The sequence below is a fragment of the Cicer arietinum genome, chromosome 5 (assembly GCF_000331145.2).
Source record: "Cicer arietinum cultivar CDC Frontier isolate Library 1 chromosome 5, Cicar.CDCFrontier_v2.0, whole genome shotgun sequence".
NCBI classification, from domain to species: domain Eukaryota; kingdom Viridiplantae; phylum Streptophyta; class Magnoliopsida; order Fabales; family Fabaceae; genus Cicer; species Cicer arietinum.
Genome location: NC_021164.2, coordinates 70704201 through 70727371, shown reverse-complemented (window position 1 = coordinate 70727371; position 23171 = coordinate 70704201). Strand labels below are relative to the sequence as shown.

General features: G+C 28.6%; 4 protein-coding genes across 5 annotated transcripts; 2 read left to right on the top strand and 2 right to left on the bottom strand.

Moving 5' to 3' along the window:
• Positions 1 to 494: 494 nt before the first annotated feature.
• On the top strand, positions 495 to 5975 carry LOC101511353 (uncharacterized). Its single transcript, XM_012716465.3, has 4 exons — positions 495 to 1216; positions 1521 to 1568; positions 1712 to 1784; positions 5732 to 5975. Exons 1-4 carry the CDS (start codon positions 672 to 674, stop codon positions 5918 to 5920), a joined length of 855 nt encoding a protein of 284 aa, XP_012571919.1. The 5' UTR covers positions 495 to 671; the 3' UTR covers positions 5921 to 5975.
• Positions 5976 to 8165: 2190 nt separating this feature from the next.
• On the top strand, positions 8166 to 14900 carry LOC101511044 (uncharacterized). The gene is made up of 3 exons (XM_073368136.1): positions 8166 to 8224; positions 11772 to 11843; positions 12525 to 14900. The coding sequence occupies exon 3, from the start codon at positions 12668 to 12670 to the stop codon at positions 14687 to 14689; it is 2022 nt and encodes a 673-aa protein (XP_073224237.1). The 5' UTR covers positions 8166 to 8224; positions 11772 to 11843; positions 12525 to 12667; the 3' UTR covers positions 14690 to 14900.
• Positions 14901 to 16723: 1823 nt separating this feature from the next.
• On the bottom strand, positions 16724 to 17303 carry LOC101510491 (defensin-like protein 1). 2 transcript variants are annotated; one of them, XM_004502958.4, is made up of 2 exons: positions 17141 to 17303; positions 16724 to 17041 (listed from the first exon to the last, which is right to left on the bottom strand). In XM_004502958.4, the coding sequence occupies exons 1-2, from the start codon at positions 17193 to 17195 to the stop codon at positions 16872 to 16874; spliced, it is 225 nt and encodes a 74-aa protein (XP_004503015.1). In that variant the 5' UTR covers positions 17196 to 17303; the 3' UTR covers positions 16724 to 16871. The 2 variants fall into 2 exon arrangements, with proteins under 2 accessions (XP_004503015.1, XP_004503014.1); XM_004502957.4 differs by having other exon boundaries at positions 16724 to 17044; positions 17141 to 17301.
• A 2626-nt stretch (positions 17304 to 19929) lies between these two features.
• Positions 19930 to 22877, bottom strand: LOC113786704 (uncharacterized). The gene is made up of 7 exons (XM_073368850.1): positions 22761 to 22877; positions 22570 to 22618; positions 22264 to 22366; positions 21944 to 22060; positions 21469 to 21534; positions 21295 to 21361; positions 19930 to 20416 (listed from the first exon to the last, which is right to left on the bottom strand). The coding sequence occupies exons 1-7, from the start codon at positions 22875 to 22877 to the stop codon at positions 20375 to 20377; spliced, it is 561 nt and encodes a 186-aa protein (XP_073224951.1). The 3' UTR covers positions 19930 to 20374.
• Positions 22878 to 23171: the final 294 nt, after the last annotated feature.

Sequence of the window (23171 nt, the reverse complement as noted above, 5' to 3'; positions counted from 1 at the left end):
TGAAACACCCGCACGCATAGACTCTAATGAGTTTTTTCAATCCGGTTTTTTAGTATCTTTAATAAACTTTTAATTTTACAAAAACATTTATGAAAAAATTATAGTAAAATCCGATACAAGGTAGTGAAACGAAACTTAAATCAACAGCATATGAATCAAATATCTTTGTTTTACCAACAGAACAAACCGTTCATACAAATATAGTTTAAATTATGTTTCATCTACTTTTTTCATGCAAAAAGTGACAAATATACATTATATAAAAACATAAAGACTAATTATCTTTTGTAAAAGTAAGTTTGTTAAATAATATTAATGGCCAATAATTTTAATATTATTATAAAGTTTTAAATTTTGTTTATTTAGTCCACCAACTATGTATTTGAAATTCAAGTTTTGTGCACTAATAAATTTGTTAAAATCGAATGATTTAAATTTTAATATTATAATTAAGTATTGAATCCCTTGCATGTAAGTAAAGAAGCAAAGCTGTAGAGTACGGAGACAGTCATAGAACATCTAATGCATCGATATTTGGGGAAGTGTACGTGTGAAAATGCTATTGTGGGTTAACAACAGTGGAAAAGCATGGCGTTCCATAAAAGGCTCAAAGCTCTTCATCAATTACCTAACATGTTGACAACTTAATTAGTACTCTACTTATACATCTCATGGCTTCTTCTTCTTCTCGCCCCTACCAAACTCATACTCATCTCCCAACAGGAGATAAAGCTGTTCAAGAGGAAGTAGAAAAAGAGGAAGATTGGTTAAAGTTAGGGTTAGGGTTAGGGTTAGAATTAGGAAATAGCTCATCATCATGGAAGAGAATTGTAGGTCAAAATCACAAATCAAACCCAATTTTAGCTTCTCCTTCACAAACCCTAAATAGTTACCCTCAGATAGAATTAGGGTTAGGGTTTGAAGATAAGAGTTCAAGTTTAGAAGCAATTAGAAAAGGTAAAGAGGAGATGGAACATAGCTTGTTAATGGGTTGGCCATCAGATAATTGTTATGATGACCATCATGATAATGATAATGGTATGGTGTTATGGCCATCATCATCGTCATCATCATGTCAAATTATTATGAATCCTCGTGGTGAAGACTTGCCTTTGCAGATTCCTACTGATTCTCATCATTATTGGGGCAGATCAAATCATCTTAATGATCACAATCAATCTGGTTTGTGGTTTACGCTACGCTCCTTTACCAACCGGTGAGCTAGTTTTCTATCAACCAATTATTTTATTACACTCAACTTTTAACTTAAATAATATTAATTCTTGTTTCTTCACCATTTTTTTAACATACATTCTTTTCGGTATTCTCTAACAAAAATCATATTTACACAATTTATTTATTTGATTTTAATTTTTTATCAAATACATTAATTTTTATATACTATTTGTGTTTATTTAATTTTATTGATCAGCTATTCTATGATGAAAAATATGTTTGGAATATTTGATGGTCTTAATAATTAATTTCCATTTATTTGTGTGTGAATGAATGTACGGCAGGAGTGGTGAAGTTTTGCCTCAAATATCAAAAGAGTACATAAGAGTAAAGTAAGTGGTGCAAGTTAGCATGCATGATCATGATCGATCCATCATATCAGCATCACATTTTTTCCATTTTGCTAATCATGATGGTCATTGAAATGAGAGAAAAGCTAACTTTTGCTTTTTGTTGTGATGGAAATGAATTAAAGGGATGAAAACATGACGGTTTTGATGGTTAAAAAGTATCTGGTTACAAAACTCGGTCTCTCCAACGAAGCTGAGGTTAGTTTCTCTCTCTTGCACCTCATTATCTAGTTCATAGTAGATGATTAATTATTAATTTAAATGAAAAAGTAAATATACTACACTACATGCATGCATTTGAATTTGAATTTGATTATCTGAAATGACAAGCTCTCGTAAACGTATGTCATTTTTTATTATGTCTAGCGCCATGCATAATTGACAGGTTTATAGCTAGCTATGGTTTATTGCACGAGGCATCATTCCTATACGAGTCTGACAAAATTTCATCATTTCAGTTTAGGACTAGTATTTATTTTAGCAGTTAATTAATTAATCCTACAAAAAGTTGTTTAGGAGGCACCTACTTTAATTAATTACTACTAGAAAACTAGCTAAACTATTTTCATGAATGTCACGTAGGATCTCATAGAATATTTTCTAGATGAATCTGAGAAGACCAAAACTTAACTTTTTCTAGTTCAATTACATCAGACGGAAATTTGGTCTTAAGGACTTAGAGTTTTCTAGCTACAACTTCATCGTTAATTTAACTAAAGTCCATATGTGATATGTAGGGTGTGTTTTGAAACGCAGTTAAACTTCATCTCAAAACACTCGTTCTAAAGTTATAGGATTCCACAGTTATTGCTACTTCGGATTCATGCACTTAGAGACCCTTTACGGGGATGATTATTTTTTGAAAAACAACACAGACATATATAAGTTACTTCAAATATAAAGACAATGGACCAAACCCCTATATATTGATATGGCCTTGAGACAAATAGTTACGAAATTTTGTTTGAAAGTATTTTTGAAGAAAATGTTTGTTTAATACTTTAACATGGGGTAGTTACAAAAGTTTTATTCCACTTTTATATACGGTGGCGGATCTTGAACTAAAATATTGAGGTAATCAAAATTTTAATATATAAATAAAAAATATAATATTGTATTGCATATAATAATTTTAAGTTGTAAATTTACAAAAATATATTGGAGAGAGATAGTAGATCAAATTTTGATTTATATTTTTAATAATTAAAATTTAGTTGGAATTTAGGTTAGAAAAATTATTTTATTTTATAAGTAGTTATTTTTGTAATTTTTTTTTTATAAATTAATCGGTTTTTTTTATAATAGACATCTGGATTATAATTTGGTCTACAAAAATTTATATATTTGGTTCATCTTAAAGATTTTAGAGACCATATTCTAATCTTAAAAATTGAGTTTAATAAAAAAAATTGTTAAAATAAAATTTAGTCCATGTACACATATCAATCTACGTATGATCTATACATGTCAATCTATATGATACAATCTACATGAATAATGTCAATTCATTATATTAATTTAATAACAAAAAAAAAAAAGCACATATAGCATGTCATCTTAACATATTAGACTCAAATATATATATCGACAACGATAACTCAACAACCACAATTCAACTCATAATAATTGTACTCATAAAGTATACCGATTATGGATTCCTAAATTACAAAAACATACATTATAATATCTATATTAATTAGCATATTTATTAACATATGTAATGTCTAGTCGGAATTCATCACCGAATAATATATATTAAATCACAATTATCCTATAAATTTATATAATTTAGTTTTCACAATAAAAAATTATTCAGTTTTCAATTTTTTTTAACATAAATATTCTTTTTATATAAAATTTAACTATTTCCATAAATTCAATCAAATTCATTGTAAAAAAGTTTATTCCTCTAAATTATACGTGAGATCACAATTCTACATTTTACTTTGATATCACAATTCTATATTTGACTTTGAGAATACTAAGAATGTCTAATGAAATTGGAAGAGTAATTTTAGAATTTGAATATAGAAAATACAAATATAAAATTTTGGATCGCCTTATTTTACACATCCGAACCTAATTTGGTCCATAAAATATATCAAAAATATATATTAAGAGTAATAATATTTTTTAAAGATTATAACAAATAAAATATGTCTTACAAATAATATAAAAATAATAGTATTTTTAAAAAAATTATTGAAAATTTTGGTGTAACCATGACCAAGTTATGTACTAAAAAGCTATGCTATCCTTAATCATAATTAAGTTGTTTTTTCTTCTTCTAGTTTTTACAAGTTAAGAAAGTAAGGAATGCTTTAATAAATCTATTTGAGCAAGAGTGTTTTTAAAATACTCTTTTTTTTCATATTCAAATGTGTTTATTTTTTATTTTTTATTTTTACTTTTTCACGTTAATATGGATATATTTTTTGTTCCAAAATAATATGAATATATTAACTAACTTCCATATATATATATATATATATTCTTAAATTTTAACTCAACTTACAAACGTATTTGAATTTTGCAGTTGTATTTGAGTTTTTTATAATAATTATATAATCTCGATTGTAATTGTAAACTAAAATATATCTGTATACTTTATTTAATATGTCTATTTTGTATATAAATATTTCTAAAATATTTTTTGAAGATGCATCAAATGCTTACTTTTGATAAGTCAATTTTATATTATTAATAATAAAAATTTGAAAAATAATTATTAATGTAGCTACTCATTTAAAATAGAGTCAATATTCAAGACATATTCTTTATCCAAAAGGAATCTATATTTAGGGATCTATATACTACATATGTAGGGATCGCAAAAAATAATTGTGACTAATACCGGTAAAATAAATAAATATCAAGTAATTGATAGAGGCAAATGGGAATATAAAGGTACTTGATACATTAGGCGTCCATATTATTAGTAAAATTACTTCATTGAGAGTACGGTGTATTAATAGTTTGATTTGTCAATATTCTTGTGTTGTCAAAAGATGAGGAATGGGTTATAGTTTTACAAAATGCAAATGCAATTTTAGAAAAATATATGAATCTACCCATACATGATACAAACATGAGGCATACACAAATAATATTTTTATATATCCAACTACAGCGATAACAAATGATTACTATCCGTATTTAAAATCACGACATATATAGTCAACAAATGCCCCTTTAGGCTATGTTTGACGCTAGTTTATAACAAATAATTTATATTATATAAGTTTACGCTAGTGTATAACAAATAACTTATATCATATAAGTTTGTGAACAAAATAGAGGTGTTTGGTAACAATATTCTCTCACAAATTTATAATATTTTTCAAAAACATATAAAGGAAAGTGATTAGTCAACATTTCATGCAGATAAAGAAGTGAAATATCAATTATTAATTTTTTTTTTGATTGAATCCATTATTATGGAAGAAGATATGCAAAAATCCTTACAAATGAAATATGTGAAAAAAATCATTACAAGACTTTAAAAAACGTTTTCAATAAGAAGAAAATTGATTTTTTTTTAGCTGATGTTAAAAGATATTTATGAAGTTTTTGGGGAAAAAACATGAAAGAAGAGAGAGAAATAAAAATTATTTTTAATCACACTAGCAAAGTGAAATAAATTTATTTGTGAGCGATATAAGTAATAGAGTGCACAATTGAAAAAATTAACTAATATTAATACTGAAAATTAAAAGAAAATCATTTATTTTGAATATATATATTTACATAAGGATCACTGAATATAATGCTATTCTCCCAAAAGTAGAAAGTTTGAGTTTTTATTTTTATTTTTTAGAAGAAATTTAGAGTTAGAGAATAATACTCTAAATAGAAAATGTCTTATGACTATTGAATAAGATTTTCATTTGCTAAGTCTGCCGAACCTTCCTTTAGCTGATTTGGGCCTAAGTGTTAAGTTGGCCCGATCGATTTCACCCTGCCGAACCTTCCTTTTCATCATGATTTTTTTTTGTTGAAATAATTGATAATACATATTTCTTTTTGTTATAAAAGCGTGTAAAGACCAGTGATGGAAGTGTGAACTATGCTGACTAATTATATGTTTACTCTCATTGCTTCATGAATTCAATTTTCTCTCAAAATTTTATTTTTTGTGACTATAGATTGATATCTCGTGCATGGGAGAAAGCTTATTGCATATACAAACTTTGAAGCAAGTAAGAGACACTATTTGGCTACCTAGATTAGTTGAATCTGTAAATTCAACAACTTTATCACTTGGAGATTTCCATGACATCACTATGAACCATTTAATGTCCCTAAATTACCAAAAACATTGCATATTTAATTGAGATATGTAAGTAGTTATTATTATTATTATTATTATTATTATTATTATTATTATTATTATTATTATTATTATTATTATTATTATTATTATTATTATTATTATTATTATTTCTACAACAACCTTTTTTGATAGGTGGATTCGCGCACGTGTTCATGCCTAACATAAGAAACGGTTAATTTGCTTACATATTTTTATATAAGAAAATATTTTCTCTAGTATTTTTTTTATAACAGATAATTGAATTAAAATTTAATTTGTAAAAATTGATTTATCTTATCTATATTAATTATGATGAATTAGATATATCAATTTTTATCGATAAAATTTTATTTGTCTCTTATAAAAATGATAAAAGAAAAATTATATTATTTTTTGAATAACAAAGAGAGTATATTATTGAAGAGGTATTTGAAATAACAAATTTTTTGTCTCTAGTCTCCGAATTGATAGATCAAATCCATGACGTTGAATAGTATATTGTTTCGGTCTAACCAAATCAAATGGGACACTTTTGCATTTTCCCCTTTCAACAATGAATTAGAAACCAAAAAGTTCACCACCTCACTCCCCCAATTTGTAGGATGCCATCCAACCCAAACAAAAATAATCCACCAAATTTCTTTTGCCATGGAACATGAGAAAAGTAAGTGATTTTGAGTTTCAAATTCATCAAATCACAACATAGATAGGTTTTTATATATGGTAAATTATAGAAAAATGTTGTTCAAAGATCACATTTTGACTTTTGACAACCGACACTATGTTATATGGTTTTTGCTTTTCTTAATGATTTTCTCTTTCTTAACAATTTTGGTGTATTTTATATAGTGTAGGATAAATGGTATTAGATTTGTGTGTCTAAATACCAATGTTCTAAATTATAATCCATGTCTAAATACCAATGTTCTAAATTACAAAATTTACATATTCAAACTACTTAAAATAGCAAAAGCCTCACACAAACTACACTCTCCCAGCATACTTCTTCTATACTCCATGTCAATAACAAATATAATAATGCGTTGTGCTTTATTCCCATGAGGGTATCAAAAAGGAAAAATGTGTCATTCTCCAATACAAGCATACCTTACAATCAAATTTTCCTTATTTGGTATTTTAACACTTGTACAATATAAAAATAAAAACATAAACAACCATTTGTTATGATTTTTTTATTTAAAATGGTCATTTATCCTTAACATTGAGGTTCAAGAATCAACTAAAAGCTATTGAGTCCAATATATTATTATTATTCCTACTAAAAACACAATATCAAGAAACAAAAATGTTAACGAGTGATCGAAAAATACATGTTGAAAAAACAAATGTAGAAATTATGTCTTGAAAATTTTGTAGTCAATTTAAAAAAAAAAAATTAAAAAGCATATACCTTCAATAAAAAATTGTTTTGCACTAACATTCAATCAGAACTCACAACTTTGTCATATCACTCTACTTTTCTTTAGATATTTTCAAATTGATCATGTAAAATGGAGATATTGTAACTTTTTATTTAATGTCGGTGTAAAATTGTTTTACAATAACACTTTATTATCATTGCACTTATTTAAAAATTATTTTCTTCAACACAATTTTTACTTTAAATTTTTAACAAATGCCTAAGTAGAGATGAGAATAGATCAAACCATTCTATAAGGGCCTATAATCTAGCCTACGACAAGCTTAGATCGAACCAGATTCTTTAAAATGTCATATTAAATATTAAAAAAAATCAATTTTATTAATATATTTGATGGTTAATCAATTAAAAAATATATTTAAATATTTATTTAAAAATATTAATAAATTTTTAAATAGATTAACAAGTTATAAATATCATAAAGGTCAGACTCATATCTATAAAAAACTATGATAAACTATAAATTTAAACATTAATTTTCTTGACATATTAAATTTAAATTTTTCAAAGTTTAATTAGGCTCGACATATTTCCACTCTATACTACCAACATCCATTAAAAAAATATCATTTTAGATTGCTTCAAAGGGAGACAATATAATGCCAATGCAATGTTCAAATTCAATCATGGTGATGGTAATGAATAGCAGTCAATGTCCATTGGGCGATAATAATGTATATTAATTAGCTCACAAAGTTGAACACATGCAAACAAATATAATAAGTGCAGTTTGAACACGTTACTACTAATCAAGGACATTCCAAATTTCATTTACATAAATAAAACCAATAATAGATCTAAAGGAATTGTTTTGTACAATATTGGTGTTAGTTGGACAACAAAACCAAAACCGATCGGTGGGAAGAGGATCCTCTGAGCATGCCTGTAAGACACATCTCTTTTGAGTCAATTTAATTATTTATTTTGTAATTATTTTGCATGTGATTGTTTTAGTTAATTGTTTTCTTTTATTAATTTTAATAGGTATTTTAAAATAATTGTACTATTGTTAAAATATTTTTGAAAATAAATATTAGTATAATTTAGAAATGTATAAGTGTGTGTACATTTTATTTTAGTGTGATACACATTTATAATAGTGATTATTTATTTGGTATATAATATATATTTGGTGAAAATCATTAAAATAAATAAATAAATAAGAGAAATGAATTAGTCAAATGGGTGTGGCCCATAAACGAGTTAGACAAGGGATAATTAGTTAGTAGATATATGTTTAGCAAAATAGAGGGGAAAAAAAAAAAGAAAAAAGTGTGCCGTAAAAAGATATGAAAAACGGCAAGCTAGAATACTAAGAAACATTACCGATTGCGAAGAAAATTCTATACTGATAGTAGATGGCTGTGCAGAGGAAAATTGCTTTAATTTTAGTCAAAATTTAATGTTATTTTTACGATTCCACTTCGATCGGAAACTTGATTTTCTACAAAGACAAATTTAACTATATGCCTGAGCCATGTTTTGATCAATAGATAAATTTTTTTTCATTAGAAATTTGGCGCTGACAGATTAAAATAATTTATTTGAGTTTTTATCGGCTCTCTTTGAAAAATAATAATAATAATAATAATAATAATAATAATAATAATAATAATAATAATAATAATAGTTTTCAGTTCTAATCGGTAATGTGTAGAACTAAGTCCTAATCTGTCAAAAAACAACTCTTACACTTTTAAATTGTTAGGAACAATTTCTAGCACAACTATTATAGAGGAAAAGATTCTTAAATTTTTTTAAATGGGGAAAAAATATTTTTTGGAGATAAATTAAGAGCCTCGTTATTATTTTTATTTTAGTAATGGTCAAACTATCGGAATTATTTTTACAATGTAATAGAAGTTTTAATAAAATGACAAAATTAATTACATTCTACTTATAATTTAGTCATATTACATATGCATTAACCTATAGACTTATAAATAAAAGTTGTTTATTTTGGTTGATTTGAAATTTTAGTGACATATGATATGATGGTAATTGTTAAATTAATTAAATAATTTATTTATAATTTTTACAATTTTAAATATAGATACATCTCTAAAGAAAAATACAAAGAAGTATATTAATATGTAATTAGAGATTTCGATATATTTTAGTATTGATATTATATTTATTAAAAGAGTTTTATACATACGTCTAAAGTTGTGATTAGCAAAAAATAAGAGCAATTGAAATTTATAAAATTTTAATTTAATAATTATTTTTTGTTTTAGTTATTAAATTTACTCGTTGTTACTCTGAATAAATCATTAATTATAAAATAAATGAAAGTTTAAAATAAGTTTATTAGAAACTATAAAGTTTTTTGTTATTTTTATAATTTTGTTGTTGAAAAAGATGAGGTTAGAATATCACAGCCCCATGACAAGTGTAGCAAAAAATTACTGAGAAAGCAACCAAGAGTCGAAGAGGCTGATTATAAAATTAATGGAAAAGCGTAGGGATAACATGACAACAAATTATCATCAACACACTCACGCCTCAAACGTTAAACTGTGTCCCACCTTCCATTTTCGGTTCAATCCCCTTCCATTTCATTCCGGTTATACTTTATAACTTTAACAAAGTGCGGTATAGACAAATTCATATGCTAGTAGCTAGATCCGATATCTTTGCTATTCATGGCGACTTCATTCTCAAAATACATTCATTAATGTGCACTTAAATAGAAGGATTTTAAATTAATAATAAACTAAATTTTTGCTATAAGCAAAATAGTAAAAATCTAGATGAACTTTCACTTAAAAATTAAAATAAAATTGGACGAAGCGTGAAGAAACGCGCTAGAGAGAGGCGAGTGAAATTGCTCAACATAATTTTTCATGGGACCAACGTTCAAGAAAGACAGACCTATTGGGTTGAGAATTGAGACAGCCTCATTGGGTTTTCCGCAGCTTTTTTATTTATTTTAATAAATAACTTCCGTTCTTGTCGTTGCTGGTTGATGAAGTACTCTCCTTTCTATCACTTGTCTTCAAAGCCTCAACACCAACACCAACATCATTCTCATTTCTTTACCTTTCTCTTCTCAATCTCTAACTGTCGTTTCTGTTCCCAACTCTTATCAACGACAATAACAAACAACTGTGTTTGTTCTGTTTAATCTTCCCAAACACACGACATGACATCTTGTTTAATTTTATCCACCACCAATGCCTTAGTAGGACTAGGATCTACCATGTTCATCATTTTCAATTTCCGTGTTGTCCCTTCTTTTTCTTGCTACAATGCAGCTTCTTGTCATTCTCGTTAAACATTGCCTCGTATGGGTTCAAGAATGTTGCCTTCCAAGTTTCTTCTTGAGATCTTGGAATTTTTTCCTTCATTGTTTTCACCTTTTTAGTGTTTTTTTCAGAACCTCCTTCACTGGTCGCTATGCAATTAGGTAATTTTCACTTTCGTTTACCCCTTTTCATTGTTCTTACATGTCCCATTTTCTTTTTTATTACAATGTACAGCTAATTTGTGATTCAACTGGTTATTTGTATTGCAATGCTATCTAGTTCTTTTTCTCACTCTTTAGTTCTCAAAATTATAACATGGTTCAAAATAGTCTATAATTTTCGTGAATCCACAAATGTACCTCGAAATTGTAAAATGGCATCTAGTAGAAATATAGAAATTAATTATAAATTAGTAGTTAGTTGCTAGTTTAGGAATGCATGTAAATAGACTTGATGCAATCACTTTGTAACTACTCTTCCCATTTGTATCATTTTTACTTTGATCACTATAAAACACTTTTAGACTTTCTCTCCTCCTTCCATGGATGTCATGTTTCTTAACATCATTCAAAATGGTCCCTTAGTTAATTTCTGTCATCAGAGACTATGATATAACACAATAAGTGAATATGTCACATGTCAAATTAATCCTACATCAATGTCAACTGACTAGAGATTTATTTGCCTAAAAAATTTAGTTCATCTTAGGGATACATTTGTCTGTAATTACAATTTTACAAGGAATAGTTACTAGCAAATTAGTCCTTGGGAGACCAAAATTTCATAGGCAAATTAGTCTCTAGTGTGGTGACATCAATGTGGGATAAAAGTGAAAGGGTCTCATCTCCCGTTAAGGTGCCACACCATAATCTCTAACAATAGAAGTTATCAAAGGGACTAATTTGACTAACACAATTTTTGGGTTGGACTGTATTTATCAATTTGTAAAAATCAGAGACTATTTTGGCTGATGTTTTCAATTTCAACGACCAAATTTCCTATTGACTTTAATAGGAAATGTTCCCAAATATAGTATTTTCTTTTTATTGTAGTTGGGACATGAAAGAATGCTAATAGAATTTGGAGATATGGATTAGATTACTTTTAGGAAATGCTCAGATATTTACTTGATCGAGACATTTATATATAAAGATTTATCTAATGCACGGTAACATGTAAATTAGGTTTTCTGCAAAATGGATTGGATTCATCGCCAGGAAAAAGTCTGGATGGAAGTTTCAGGAAGTCTAGCTCTGGTTTGTACTGATGTTTTCTTCTGTTAATATTTCTCTAGAATTGAAAATATTTATTGACCTAACGATTCTTTATCTCCTCTCACATTTTCATAGAGTTGGCTGATTTTCTTAATGAAAAATGATATCAATATCTTCATGTTGAAGAAACTATACACGGACCGGATAATGCTTCTTAAGTAGGTTATAGTTGAACTTCAATATAATATGAAGTGTTAACAAATGTGCGTGGAAAGAAAATTTTGATGATACACATGTTTGGTGTTGTGCATATTCTCAAGTACATCAGGAGTAATTAATAGTTTTTTTACACATTGTATGTAATGCATCTAATATTAGTTTCATTCAAATAATGTCTTAAGTATCCGGGTTCAAACTCTGGTTGAAATATATAACCTTTGGCATGATTTTACTTACCTCTATGCCAAACTTCATATTAGTAGGGCTCCTTTTCTCTGGGAATCAGAGCATTCAAACCAAAAAATTATCTGAAGAATCCAAGCATATGTTTCTAGGTTCTGTCTTGTTTGCCTTTGTTTGGTTCTGTCTTATCAGTCTGTGCTTGGAAGTAGCTTAACCAAGTAAAAGTATGTTGTCCCCCTCCCCCACAAGAAAAATATTTGCTAATAAATAGTTGTAACCATTTTTTTATTAATATAGTAACACAGTTTTCTTATATGTCAGTTATTTCTGCTAGTACTGTGTCTGGTGCATCAGGGTTGAGCAAGTCTGTTCCTATTTCCAGAAGAGTGTTAAAGGGTCTCAAGGAACATGGAAGGAAACTGGTTGACCTGGAGTTATTCACAAAATATCTTGAGGAATGGGTCATGGAGAATCAAAATAGTGATTCAGCAGATGGAATGCATGGTTTTAGTCCTATCTTTACAATTGATGAGTTGCGCAAACTCGATTTAGCGTTAGAGGGGGTTCCACTTCAGCAACTAGTCCGTATGCCCGTATTCTCTGATGTTTCTGAAGAGCTTATTGAAGATCAGTATCTAGCTGTAGAGGATTTCCTTCATGCCGTTATCATTGGCCTCTGGCGTACATTTTGGCATAAAAGTGGACCATTACCGTTATGTGTATCATGTCCCTCTTATCCTGGCTCGAAGTTCAATAGCATTGAAAAAGCAATATCAAGAAGTAGGCTGAGGGAAATGCGAGGTTTAGCTTTGATATCGAAGACAGCAAATGATTCGAAAATTAAATGGGATCAAGTGGTTGAGTTTGCCATATTCAAGCCAGAAATATCTTTGGACAATGCTTTGAGAGTATCAGCCAATACTATCTGTGAAGCTCTCTTTTATGGTTTTCATGTTCTTATTTCTCGTAGTTTGAGCAAGATTACTTCGGTCAACAGTGATTCTGTTTTCCTTTTAGTTCTAGATTCTAAGTGTGGAATGGTGATAAAGTTCAGTGGTGATCTTGGAAAACTTGATTTATTGAATTCAAGCAATCCTTATCTATCTTTGGCTGAATGGATCAAAACTTATGCCGAAATTTGTATCACCCCGGTCGAACCAATATGGAATCAAATAGGAAATGCAAACTGGGGGGATATAGGAACGCTGCAGATACTATTGGCAACTTTCTACTCCATTGCTCAATGGAACGGACCACCACGAAAGTCAGTTGCCTCATTGATCTCAGATCATAGTTTCCGCCTTCAGAAGCGCCGGACAGAATGCTGCATAATCGAGACCGAAAAGGCACTTGTGCCTTATTATGGCTCAGCTGATCATCAAGCAGTAGAGATTGTTGAACTTGATCAAAACGAATTCTTTTCCAACAACCGAGCCTCGCGGCTGATGCTCAAACACGGTGACATATTGGTCTTGAATGATCCACAGCAGGGACAGAAAAGTTTCCAAATTCATGAATTTCTAGTGGGAGGGAACTATTATCTCTATAGTGCTGTTTGTATAGATCATCCCTCAGAATTACTGTCTTTATATGTAGGCGCGCATCCATCGAGACTTGAGCCTTCTTGGGAGGATATGAGCCTTTGGTATCAAGTACAACGCCAAACCAAAGTTCTTAACATTTTGAGAAATCAAGGAATCTTGAGCAAATACTTACCCGAAATTGTTGCTTCTGGTAGGATTGTACATTCTGGTCCTTGCAACAAAGAAAGTCCGGGCGCAAAATGTGATCATCCATGGTGTGGAACTCCAATACTCGTGACATCTCCGGTAGGAGATCCATTATCATCAGTAGTTGCTAATGAAGGGTCATTTTCAGCCGATGAAGCAACCCGTTTATGCCGAGACTGTCTTGCTGCTCTAAGAAGTGCAGCTATAGCTAATGTCCAGCATGGTGATATTTGTCCGGAAAACATTATACGCTTTGTTGAAAAACAAGGCATTAGAAACCACATCCACCAACACCAAGCTATGTATGTTCCAATATCTTGGGGCCGCGCTGTGTTGGAAGATAGAGATAGCCCTGCTATAAATTTGCAATTCTCATCATCTCATGCACTTCAACATGGGAAGCTTTGTCCTTCATCGGATGCCGAAAGCATTGTATACATTCTCTATTTTATTTGTGGAGGGACTATGAGTCAACAAGATTCTATTGAGTCTGCTTTACAATGGAGAGAGAATAGTTGGGCGAACCGATCGATCCAACAACATCTCGGTCGGGTTTCTGCACTATTGAAAGCATTTGCTGATTATGTGGATAGCTTGTGTGGTACTCCATATCCTGTTGACTATGATATATGGTTGAAAAGGTTGAACAAGGCAGTGGAAGGTTCAGTTGATCAAAAAGGTAAAATGATTGAAGAAGTTGCCATAACATTGAGATTAGAGGATGCTGCTGAGTCTTCAGGAGCTTCTGGCCATTAATTTGATTCTTGAGGGCTTGTTTTTGTTTTGGTGATTTATTTTTAATTTTTTTTGTATATTGCAATTGGTGAATTCATATGCATTTTATTTTTTAGGACTTCAGATTCTTAGTACTATTGTTTTGTTCTTCGACAACTGCTAGGTATATTTTGGAGTGTTTACTGGTTTTTTTTTTTAACAGGTTATTATTACAATTTCATGACAAAATTCACATATGATGTTCATATTCAAAATTACAATGCTGTATATTTTGGGCTTAATTATTTACGGTAAGTAGAACACTCGGATGCAGAAAAAAGATAAACTTTAAATAAAACAAAATGTATCAAATCAGTTCCTAAATTATCTAACTTAATATTAACTCTGTCCTGAACAAAGGAAACTCAATTGCTTTTACTCTCGAATTTTACTTATCAATTTAATTTAAATCCCGTTTGCACATGGCAAAGGATTTGGAAGGCAGCTTAACTTTCAAACGTTACAAGCTAGCATGACGTCTCGGAGTAATTTTTTAATTACATTCATCTGAACGATAGAATAGGTTAGGCCGTCTGTCAATGATTTATGGTCTGATCTATTTAATAAAAGTGTTAGTTTTAGATTATTTTTAAAGTTTATTTATTTAAATAGTTCAAATTCATATTTATAAAAACAATCTATTAGGTCTGACAGGCTGACATATATATATTTTATTATTTATTAATATTAATTTTTATTATTATTATTTCTTATTTTAAAATCTATCAATTAGCCAATTACTCAGTAGTCATTTTATACTCGGTAGGTAGTTGTTCCATATTCCGTAGTAGTTTCATATTCGATAGTCGTTCAATTAGACAATTTAATCGTTCCATATTTGTTTGATATGCAATAATTGATACGTTGTTTCAGAAAAAAATCTATTTTTTGGAAACAAAAATTATTTTTTAGGATTTAAACGATGTTTGTTTCAGATTTTTTAAAAATTATTGTTAGAAAAATTATTTTTTGTTTAATATATATAAATATATACATTGATATTGGTAAATGGAGAATATCATGTAAATTGTTATGGATAGAACATGTAGCTTTATATATATATATATATATAGGAACATGTAGCTTTTTTTCTTGGAAGGTTATCACATTACAAACTTGTTAATTATTATTTTATTGAATTTAATTTAATTTTATTATTTTCTATTTTATATAAAGACATAATTTAGCCTATTTAAAAAGAATGTAAAATATAACATTTAAGTATTTTAATATGAATAAGACTTTTAAATAAATTTTTTTCAAGTCAAATCAACCTTTTAAAAAATGTCAGATCAAGTCGAAAATAAAATAAATAAAAAACTTACGATAGTATATGGGCTCAAATTTGACTTGGGATAACATATTTCCACTTTAGATATGATGTAAATCCAAAAACAATTTTGTTATTTTTATAAATTTAACTTATGGTTATAAATTCAAGTACGAAAAAATTTATTCAATCATTATTTAATATCTACAATATTAAATATATTAGTTAATTAATCAATTAATTTATATTTATTAATTATTTGTCTAATTAATTGTATAAATTTATATAACCATTGATGTAATTTACTTTTTTAATTATCAATATTATTTAATTTATTTTTTATTTATCTTTTATAATCATTTTATTTTATTATCAGATCTTATTATCAAACTCACAAATATTAAAAAAATAAGTTATGGAGTAATAAATTTGTTAAAAGTTTCACTCTCTCCAGAATACAATATTAACCAAAATAATAATATAAAAATTAATATATTTCAATTAAATATTTAATTAAATATATTAATTTTTAAACTAACAATTTTATTTTTAGATAAAATATTTACCCCAACACATTTAAATCCCACAACGGTAGATCTTTTAAAAATGATGGAGTAATTTCTGCGAACCGAAATAAAATAATATACAAAAATAACCATGGTTTCTAAGAGAAAATGTTTTATGAAAACCATAATCGAAATGCTTCATCTCAACCGATTGAAAGATACCTTGAAGAGAAATGCATATCGAGTAACATATCATCTTTATTATGCTAGCAATAAGTGAAAGAGCAAGAAAATGGAACATATAATTGGTGGATATTGAATTAGGCAAGCTAGTAGTACATCACACAGAAACAGAGTGAATTTATTTGATGTAGCCTCGAATTGTGATTCAACAAAGCTTGGTACAAAAGCAACGACGACGGAAGCCTTGGCAATTGCCACCAGAGAAACCTTCGTTCCTACAAACAAGTGCACAGTTATGGTCACCAACACATGGCCCTTTGAATGCGTGGCTCTGTGACGCACACACTCTTCCCTCTGCAGTCTTCATCACCATTTCTGCTGCAATTTCATTCATTCAAATTAATTCTAATTAGGTTAACAAAAACATAAACAAGTGAGAGAGAGAGAGAGAGAGAGAGTGAATGAGAATGTTACGTGAGGCAAAGGCAATGAAGAGCAAGATGAGCAGGGCAAGTGATTTCCTCTCCATGATTGTAACGTTGTATAAAATAAAATGAGTGAACCAATGTGAATGTTATCTTTGAGGGAATTGTGTTAATAAATAGTAGTAGTAAGTAATTAAGCGTGCAGGATGTGTGAGATAAAATGATGAAAATAATAAATATTTATCTATTCTCGTGACCTGACAAAAGTGGGAATGGTTGAGATATGTGCATCATAATTGAAGAGATTGGTTGGTTTGTTTTGTTGATAGTGAAAAACACATATCAGCAGACTCACATGCTCACCTGCACGCCTGCTCTGCTTGACAGTCTTCTTGACTGGTCAGCGCTTGGCGACATTGTTGTAAAATAATACCATCTTCAATATCACTTTTTCATTTTCATTTTTTTATTTAAATTGATAAAAAATAAATTAACCAACAATATTATAATTTAAATTTATTAAAATTCAAAAAAATAGACCTGCAAATAAACTTTAAATACTCAGATTATAAATATAAATAATAAAATGTTTATAAATGTAACATAGACTATCAATATGACATAATTGAATGAATTTATAAAACGAAATCAACCATTACAAATATCATAAATTTGTAAATAAAATATATACAAATGTAACTAACACACTTTAATTTTAATGAAACCTACAAATGTGACACACCTAAAATTTCAATAAATGAATTTACAAGTCATGTCATTTATATTTACATATAATATTTATTTTTAATTAAATGTGATGACACTTATTACTTGTAATTAATATACCAACAAGAATCTTTCTTCATCCTCCGGAGAATACCATGGATGAGACTATAATTATTATTATCTTTATCTCACTAAAAAATATCACTTTAACTTATATTAAGAAATAATGAAGAATGTCTTCAAGACATAATTCAAATATCGTGAGATAAAATCTTATAGTCCAATTTAAATTTGTAATTTTGTAGATGTGTGTGTGATTTTTAAGTGATGTTTACACTCGGACAAAACAAATTGCAAATCATTATAAAAAAAAAATCATTTTATCAAATTATTGTTCTTAATTATTGATATATTTTCTACTATAATAATTGCAAAGAATAACTAATTATTTGGAAATATGATATAGTACATAATAATAATCCAAGGGTATAGTTGTAAAATAATAATTAAAATCACATTAAAAATTGATAATTACATTTATTTTAAGATAAAATGTTTATATTAAATGGCATTCATTTATGAAACAAATGGAGTATTATAAAAAAAAGTCCTTAACATACGCATTATTTCAAATTACTAGGTGCATTTGTTAATTTTTATAAAACATATTTATTATTATTACAACTAATTTGTTTTGTAATATCAAAAGTTGTGTTTGCACGTTTAAATACCAAAATTATTTTATAAAAATCAATACATAAAAAAGACACATAAAATTTATTATATAATGTTTCTTAATATAAGTGAACGAATATTCGATGCTTATAAAAAGAGACAAATGTAAAATAAAATATTTATTTTACTAAATCACACTTATTAACAATTTATGTGTTTTACACTATCGTTAATACAAAGTAAAATTAATAATATGAAAGTAGTATACTTTCTCCGATCTCATATATATAAAAATAAAAAATAAAAAAAAATGTATATTTTTTTGAAAAAAGTATGGAGTTATTTGATTTTAATAATTAATTTATTAAAAAAATCATTGTCCTCAATATGAAGTTGTTCCATGCATGAGCCATTGAAAAACAACATTTACATTAAATGAAGAGTATTGAATGAATTATAGCATTACAATTAATCAAATTTTATTTATATTTGAGATCATTAAATATAATTGTCGTGTTATTTATATCTAAGACTAAATATATTATATAATAATTAAATGATACAATTAAAAATATTAATAATTAAAGTTACTTTTAAAAAAAAATGACATTTATTTTAAAACTTTTTTTAAAGTGTCATATGGGGTCTATACATCTCCTTTATAGAGTAAGAAAATTGATTGTTTATAGAAATTAACTAAAATAACATGTGTTCTTAAAATGAAATAATATATAAAATTCCATTAAAAAAAAAAGGAAAACTATAAAATTCCAAGCATTAATGTGCAATACAAATGATATCCAGACAAACAAACATATTCCAAATTGAAGAAATATATAAAGAAGTGGGAAAATATGATATGGCAAGAGCTGGGATTTGATTGAGCTTCGACTTATGAAGACCATAAACGCACTACAGATGTGAATGCAATACGATACATATACAAGGATATGTAAAATATTTGAAATTTATGATACCACATGATTATATATAGAGTTATATATGATGTGGCTCGTAAATGTTGATAATATTAAATTTGATACTATGTATCAAATTTTATGAAGTTTAAATATTTAAAAATAGATATTTTATCGTATCTAATACATATATTATATATTGATACACGTGTATTGGATACAGATACTTGGTGGATACTTAGTTATACATATATTACATATTAAAATTATTGTTCTTATATATTTTAAAAAAATTAATTTATCTGATATGTATAGAATATTTTATGGATATTCTCAAATATATATTTTATAAAAATCAAGTAAATGAAAAATATTGAATAATATTTTTGGAACATCAATAGAGATAAACACAATTGATCTATTTTAAGATATTACTACTCTAAAATTTAAAAAAAAAATCTCTTGTTAACCGAGACTTATAAACTATTATTTTTTAGATGATTGTAGCACTACAAAAAAATTGACGTATCGTGACATACAAAATGTGTCACTAAAAGTTATAAACTGTAGGTAAAGGTCAATAATACTTGACACCCATATTTAGTGTCAACTTTAAGGGGTGTCCTGCTACACTTTGAGGACTGTCACTACATGCTCTGAGGAGTGTCACAATATGTTTTTTTACTTCTACCTACAATAATGACTGTCACTAAAACCTAGGAAAATATAAATCAAAATTTAGTCTATTCCTACAGTATTTGTCTGTCACTAAAACCTATTATTATTTATCAAATTATTAGTCTAGAATAGATCCCAGGCAGGAGAACATAAAACAGAAGGAAAAGAATTAGGATCCAAATTGGCTTGAATCTTGAATTTGAAAGGGCAAGCAATATCAGAGGCAGTAGGCACATCCCTATTCCTTTGCTCAAGTGTGACAGAATTGAGCATTGATCCTTCATTAGTCAGAGCATCATGAAACTCCCAGTCGTGGGAGATGGCATGGCCTAAAAAACCACATAAAAAACAACTATTTAAATTAAAAAAATCAATCTTTTTTTCTTCTGCATAAGTAATGCTCTTGATTGGGCATTTAAAGCCTGTTTATACAAAAGTAAGAAAAAAAAGGCACAATAAATGAGCAAGAAACTCATAACAAGGAACAGGGCTGACTGAATGATATAATATATTGCAAAAATATAAAAAGGGGGGTAGGAAAAGACATCATGGCAGCTCTTAAACACAAATACCCGGCCCAAGTTAACAAGGGGCAAAATTTGCGGTTTCTTAGGGAAATAAAATAAAATCTTCAGATCATGAAATACGTAATGTGGGAAGCACCATGTTTAACCTAAGTTTAGCGAATCTACAAAAAATCAACACCGAAAACATCCAAAACAAACATATTAAAAATACAAGTAGCTCACCAATCATCTACAGAAACAATATTTTATCCCACCCTATGGTTGAACATACATGTAACATGATTAATAAAAAGTTAAAAACATTCTTCTCTGTAACTAGGTAATAACTTTCCTATAAATAAGCTGATATCAAACTTCAAATTATGAATAAAAATATCAAATTCAGACCACCTCAGATGGTGATGCAGAAGAGAATACGGTATAAAAGAAATTAGAACCTTAACGGTAACATACCAAACATAAAAACCTTCCACTTAGAAAAAAATGTTCATTCAATTTGATCTTACCATAGACAGTGGCTTCTTCTTAAGTACATAGTGTGAACAACCTTACTTCAGTAACCAAAAAAGGTTGACATTTTTTCAAATACAACACACACACACACAAACTATTATGCCATATCATATATGTTCTCAAACAGAAATTGTTTATCTTAATTTTCACATTTTACTTATCCATACCTGGATCATATGCCACACACATTGCCAAGATTTTTTAGAAAACACTGGTGCCATCATTTCCACCCACCTGCAAAACAATGTCTATACATTTTAAATGGAAAATTCTGTTTAACATCACAAATGGTTTAATGATGGAGTTAAAAGAAAATCACACTGGACGGTGCAGCTGTTTACCCTAAGCAAGGAGGAGCAGTGCTACTGTCATCACACCTTCCACTACCTTTTAACTTATAATACCTTCTGCAAAGAGACATCATAATACCAACAGTAAATTTTAGCAATTGTTTGCAAACAAAAGATTAACTAGTAAAAAATCCAAAGCAACATGAAAATTATTTAAGGGAACTGTAAATCATTTGAATGACTGATAAAAAAGCTCATCGCAGAAGTACACTTCAATAATATGGAAAATTTTGGTGAATATACATGGAGAAAATCAATAATAAGGATAAATTTGTGAGCTGACATGTTCTTCAACACTTACACACTTTACAGAGATGCTTCTTATGTCTGTGTGAGTGTCCAAGGAACAATGTAATAACTTAGTTCATTAGTAGAGTACTGTGACGGTTATATCATAATAAGGATGTAGATCTACCAAATGAACACGGTTGCTAAACAGCTAGAGGTGGGAGGAAATGAGGTTAACCTGTGCACTTTTGATCCTGCTATATGTGCTGTCAGTGGATGATGAATTTCTGATTTATCACGATCCAGTGCAGGCTGTGATATCTCTAGTCCTTCTTCTTTAACAATAGATAAATACCTAACCACATAATCACCAAATCAAAACACAGGGAATAAAATAATCACCATTTGAAAAAAGAATTAACAATAACATATCAAATGTAGTCAACTAAAAACTTTAATTTAGTATCATCCGACTATCCTTACCGCAACTGATTGCCAGTGAAAATTATCATGTTTTGGACAATTTTAAATTTAATAAGACATGCACAAGTGCTTTACCTTTTCGGGTTAAAATTGTCGACAAGAAGGTCCTCATCCCAAAGAAATATATAATTGTAGTCAGCAACTATATCTGGATGCAAAAACCTGTTTTGCAAACCACCTATGACATCATAGATAGCATGAATTTGTGTAATAGTAACAGATGTAGGAGTAGAAAAAGAGGACATAGTGAATGTTGAACACAGTGTATAAATTAAGATTACGAAGTTGTGTGTGAGAGTTTCAAGTAGTTATTATCGACAAAATAAATAACATATAGGTAAGCGTCGAAAAATCATAACGAGTACAATTAAGAAGAAAGACCTTCAAGAATGAGGAGGAGGAGGAGAAGTTGGATTTCCACGACGGAGATCTTCAATTAACTGAGAGAGCTCTTTGCGAGAGGATTCTCGGCCAAACATGAATCCATACCTAAACAGCGCGAATTTAATTCAGATTAGGTTCGTAGCAAATTAGTTAGAATGAGAGTTTAGAAATAGTTACCAGAAGGAAACGGCGGAGAAAACACCGGCGGTGGCAACGGTCTGAAGTAGGGTGATCCTCTTCTCCATTTTCGCTCTCGTATTACGCAAACCGATCGATGAATCTAAGATCCTATCGTCAGTGGACATATCGAGTACCGATTAACTAGTTGGACTTTCAACACCGCTAGGCCCAATTTACGCAGAAAATGATGCAGAAACCCTAATTGACGCAGAGGTTAAATTGCAAGAATAGGGGAAAAGTCTTGTAAGTCACGAGAAAAACCCTAATTTGAGATTTGTGAGATGAAATGGAGAATTGAAATTGAGAATACCTTTTGAACAAATTTGAGAAAGAAAATAGAAGGAGAAGAAAATTTGAGAAAGAAATAGAAGGAGAAAAAAAAGAATAGGAAAAGGATTCTGAAATGGAAATTGGAAAGA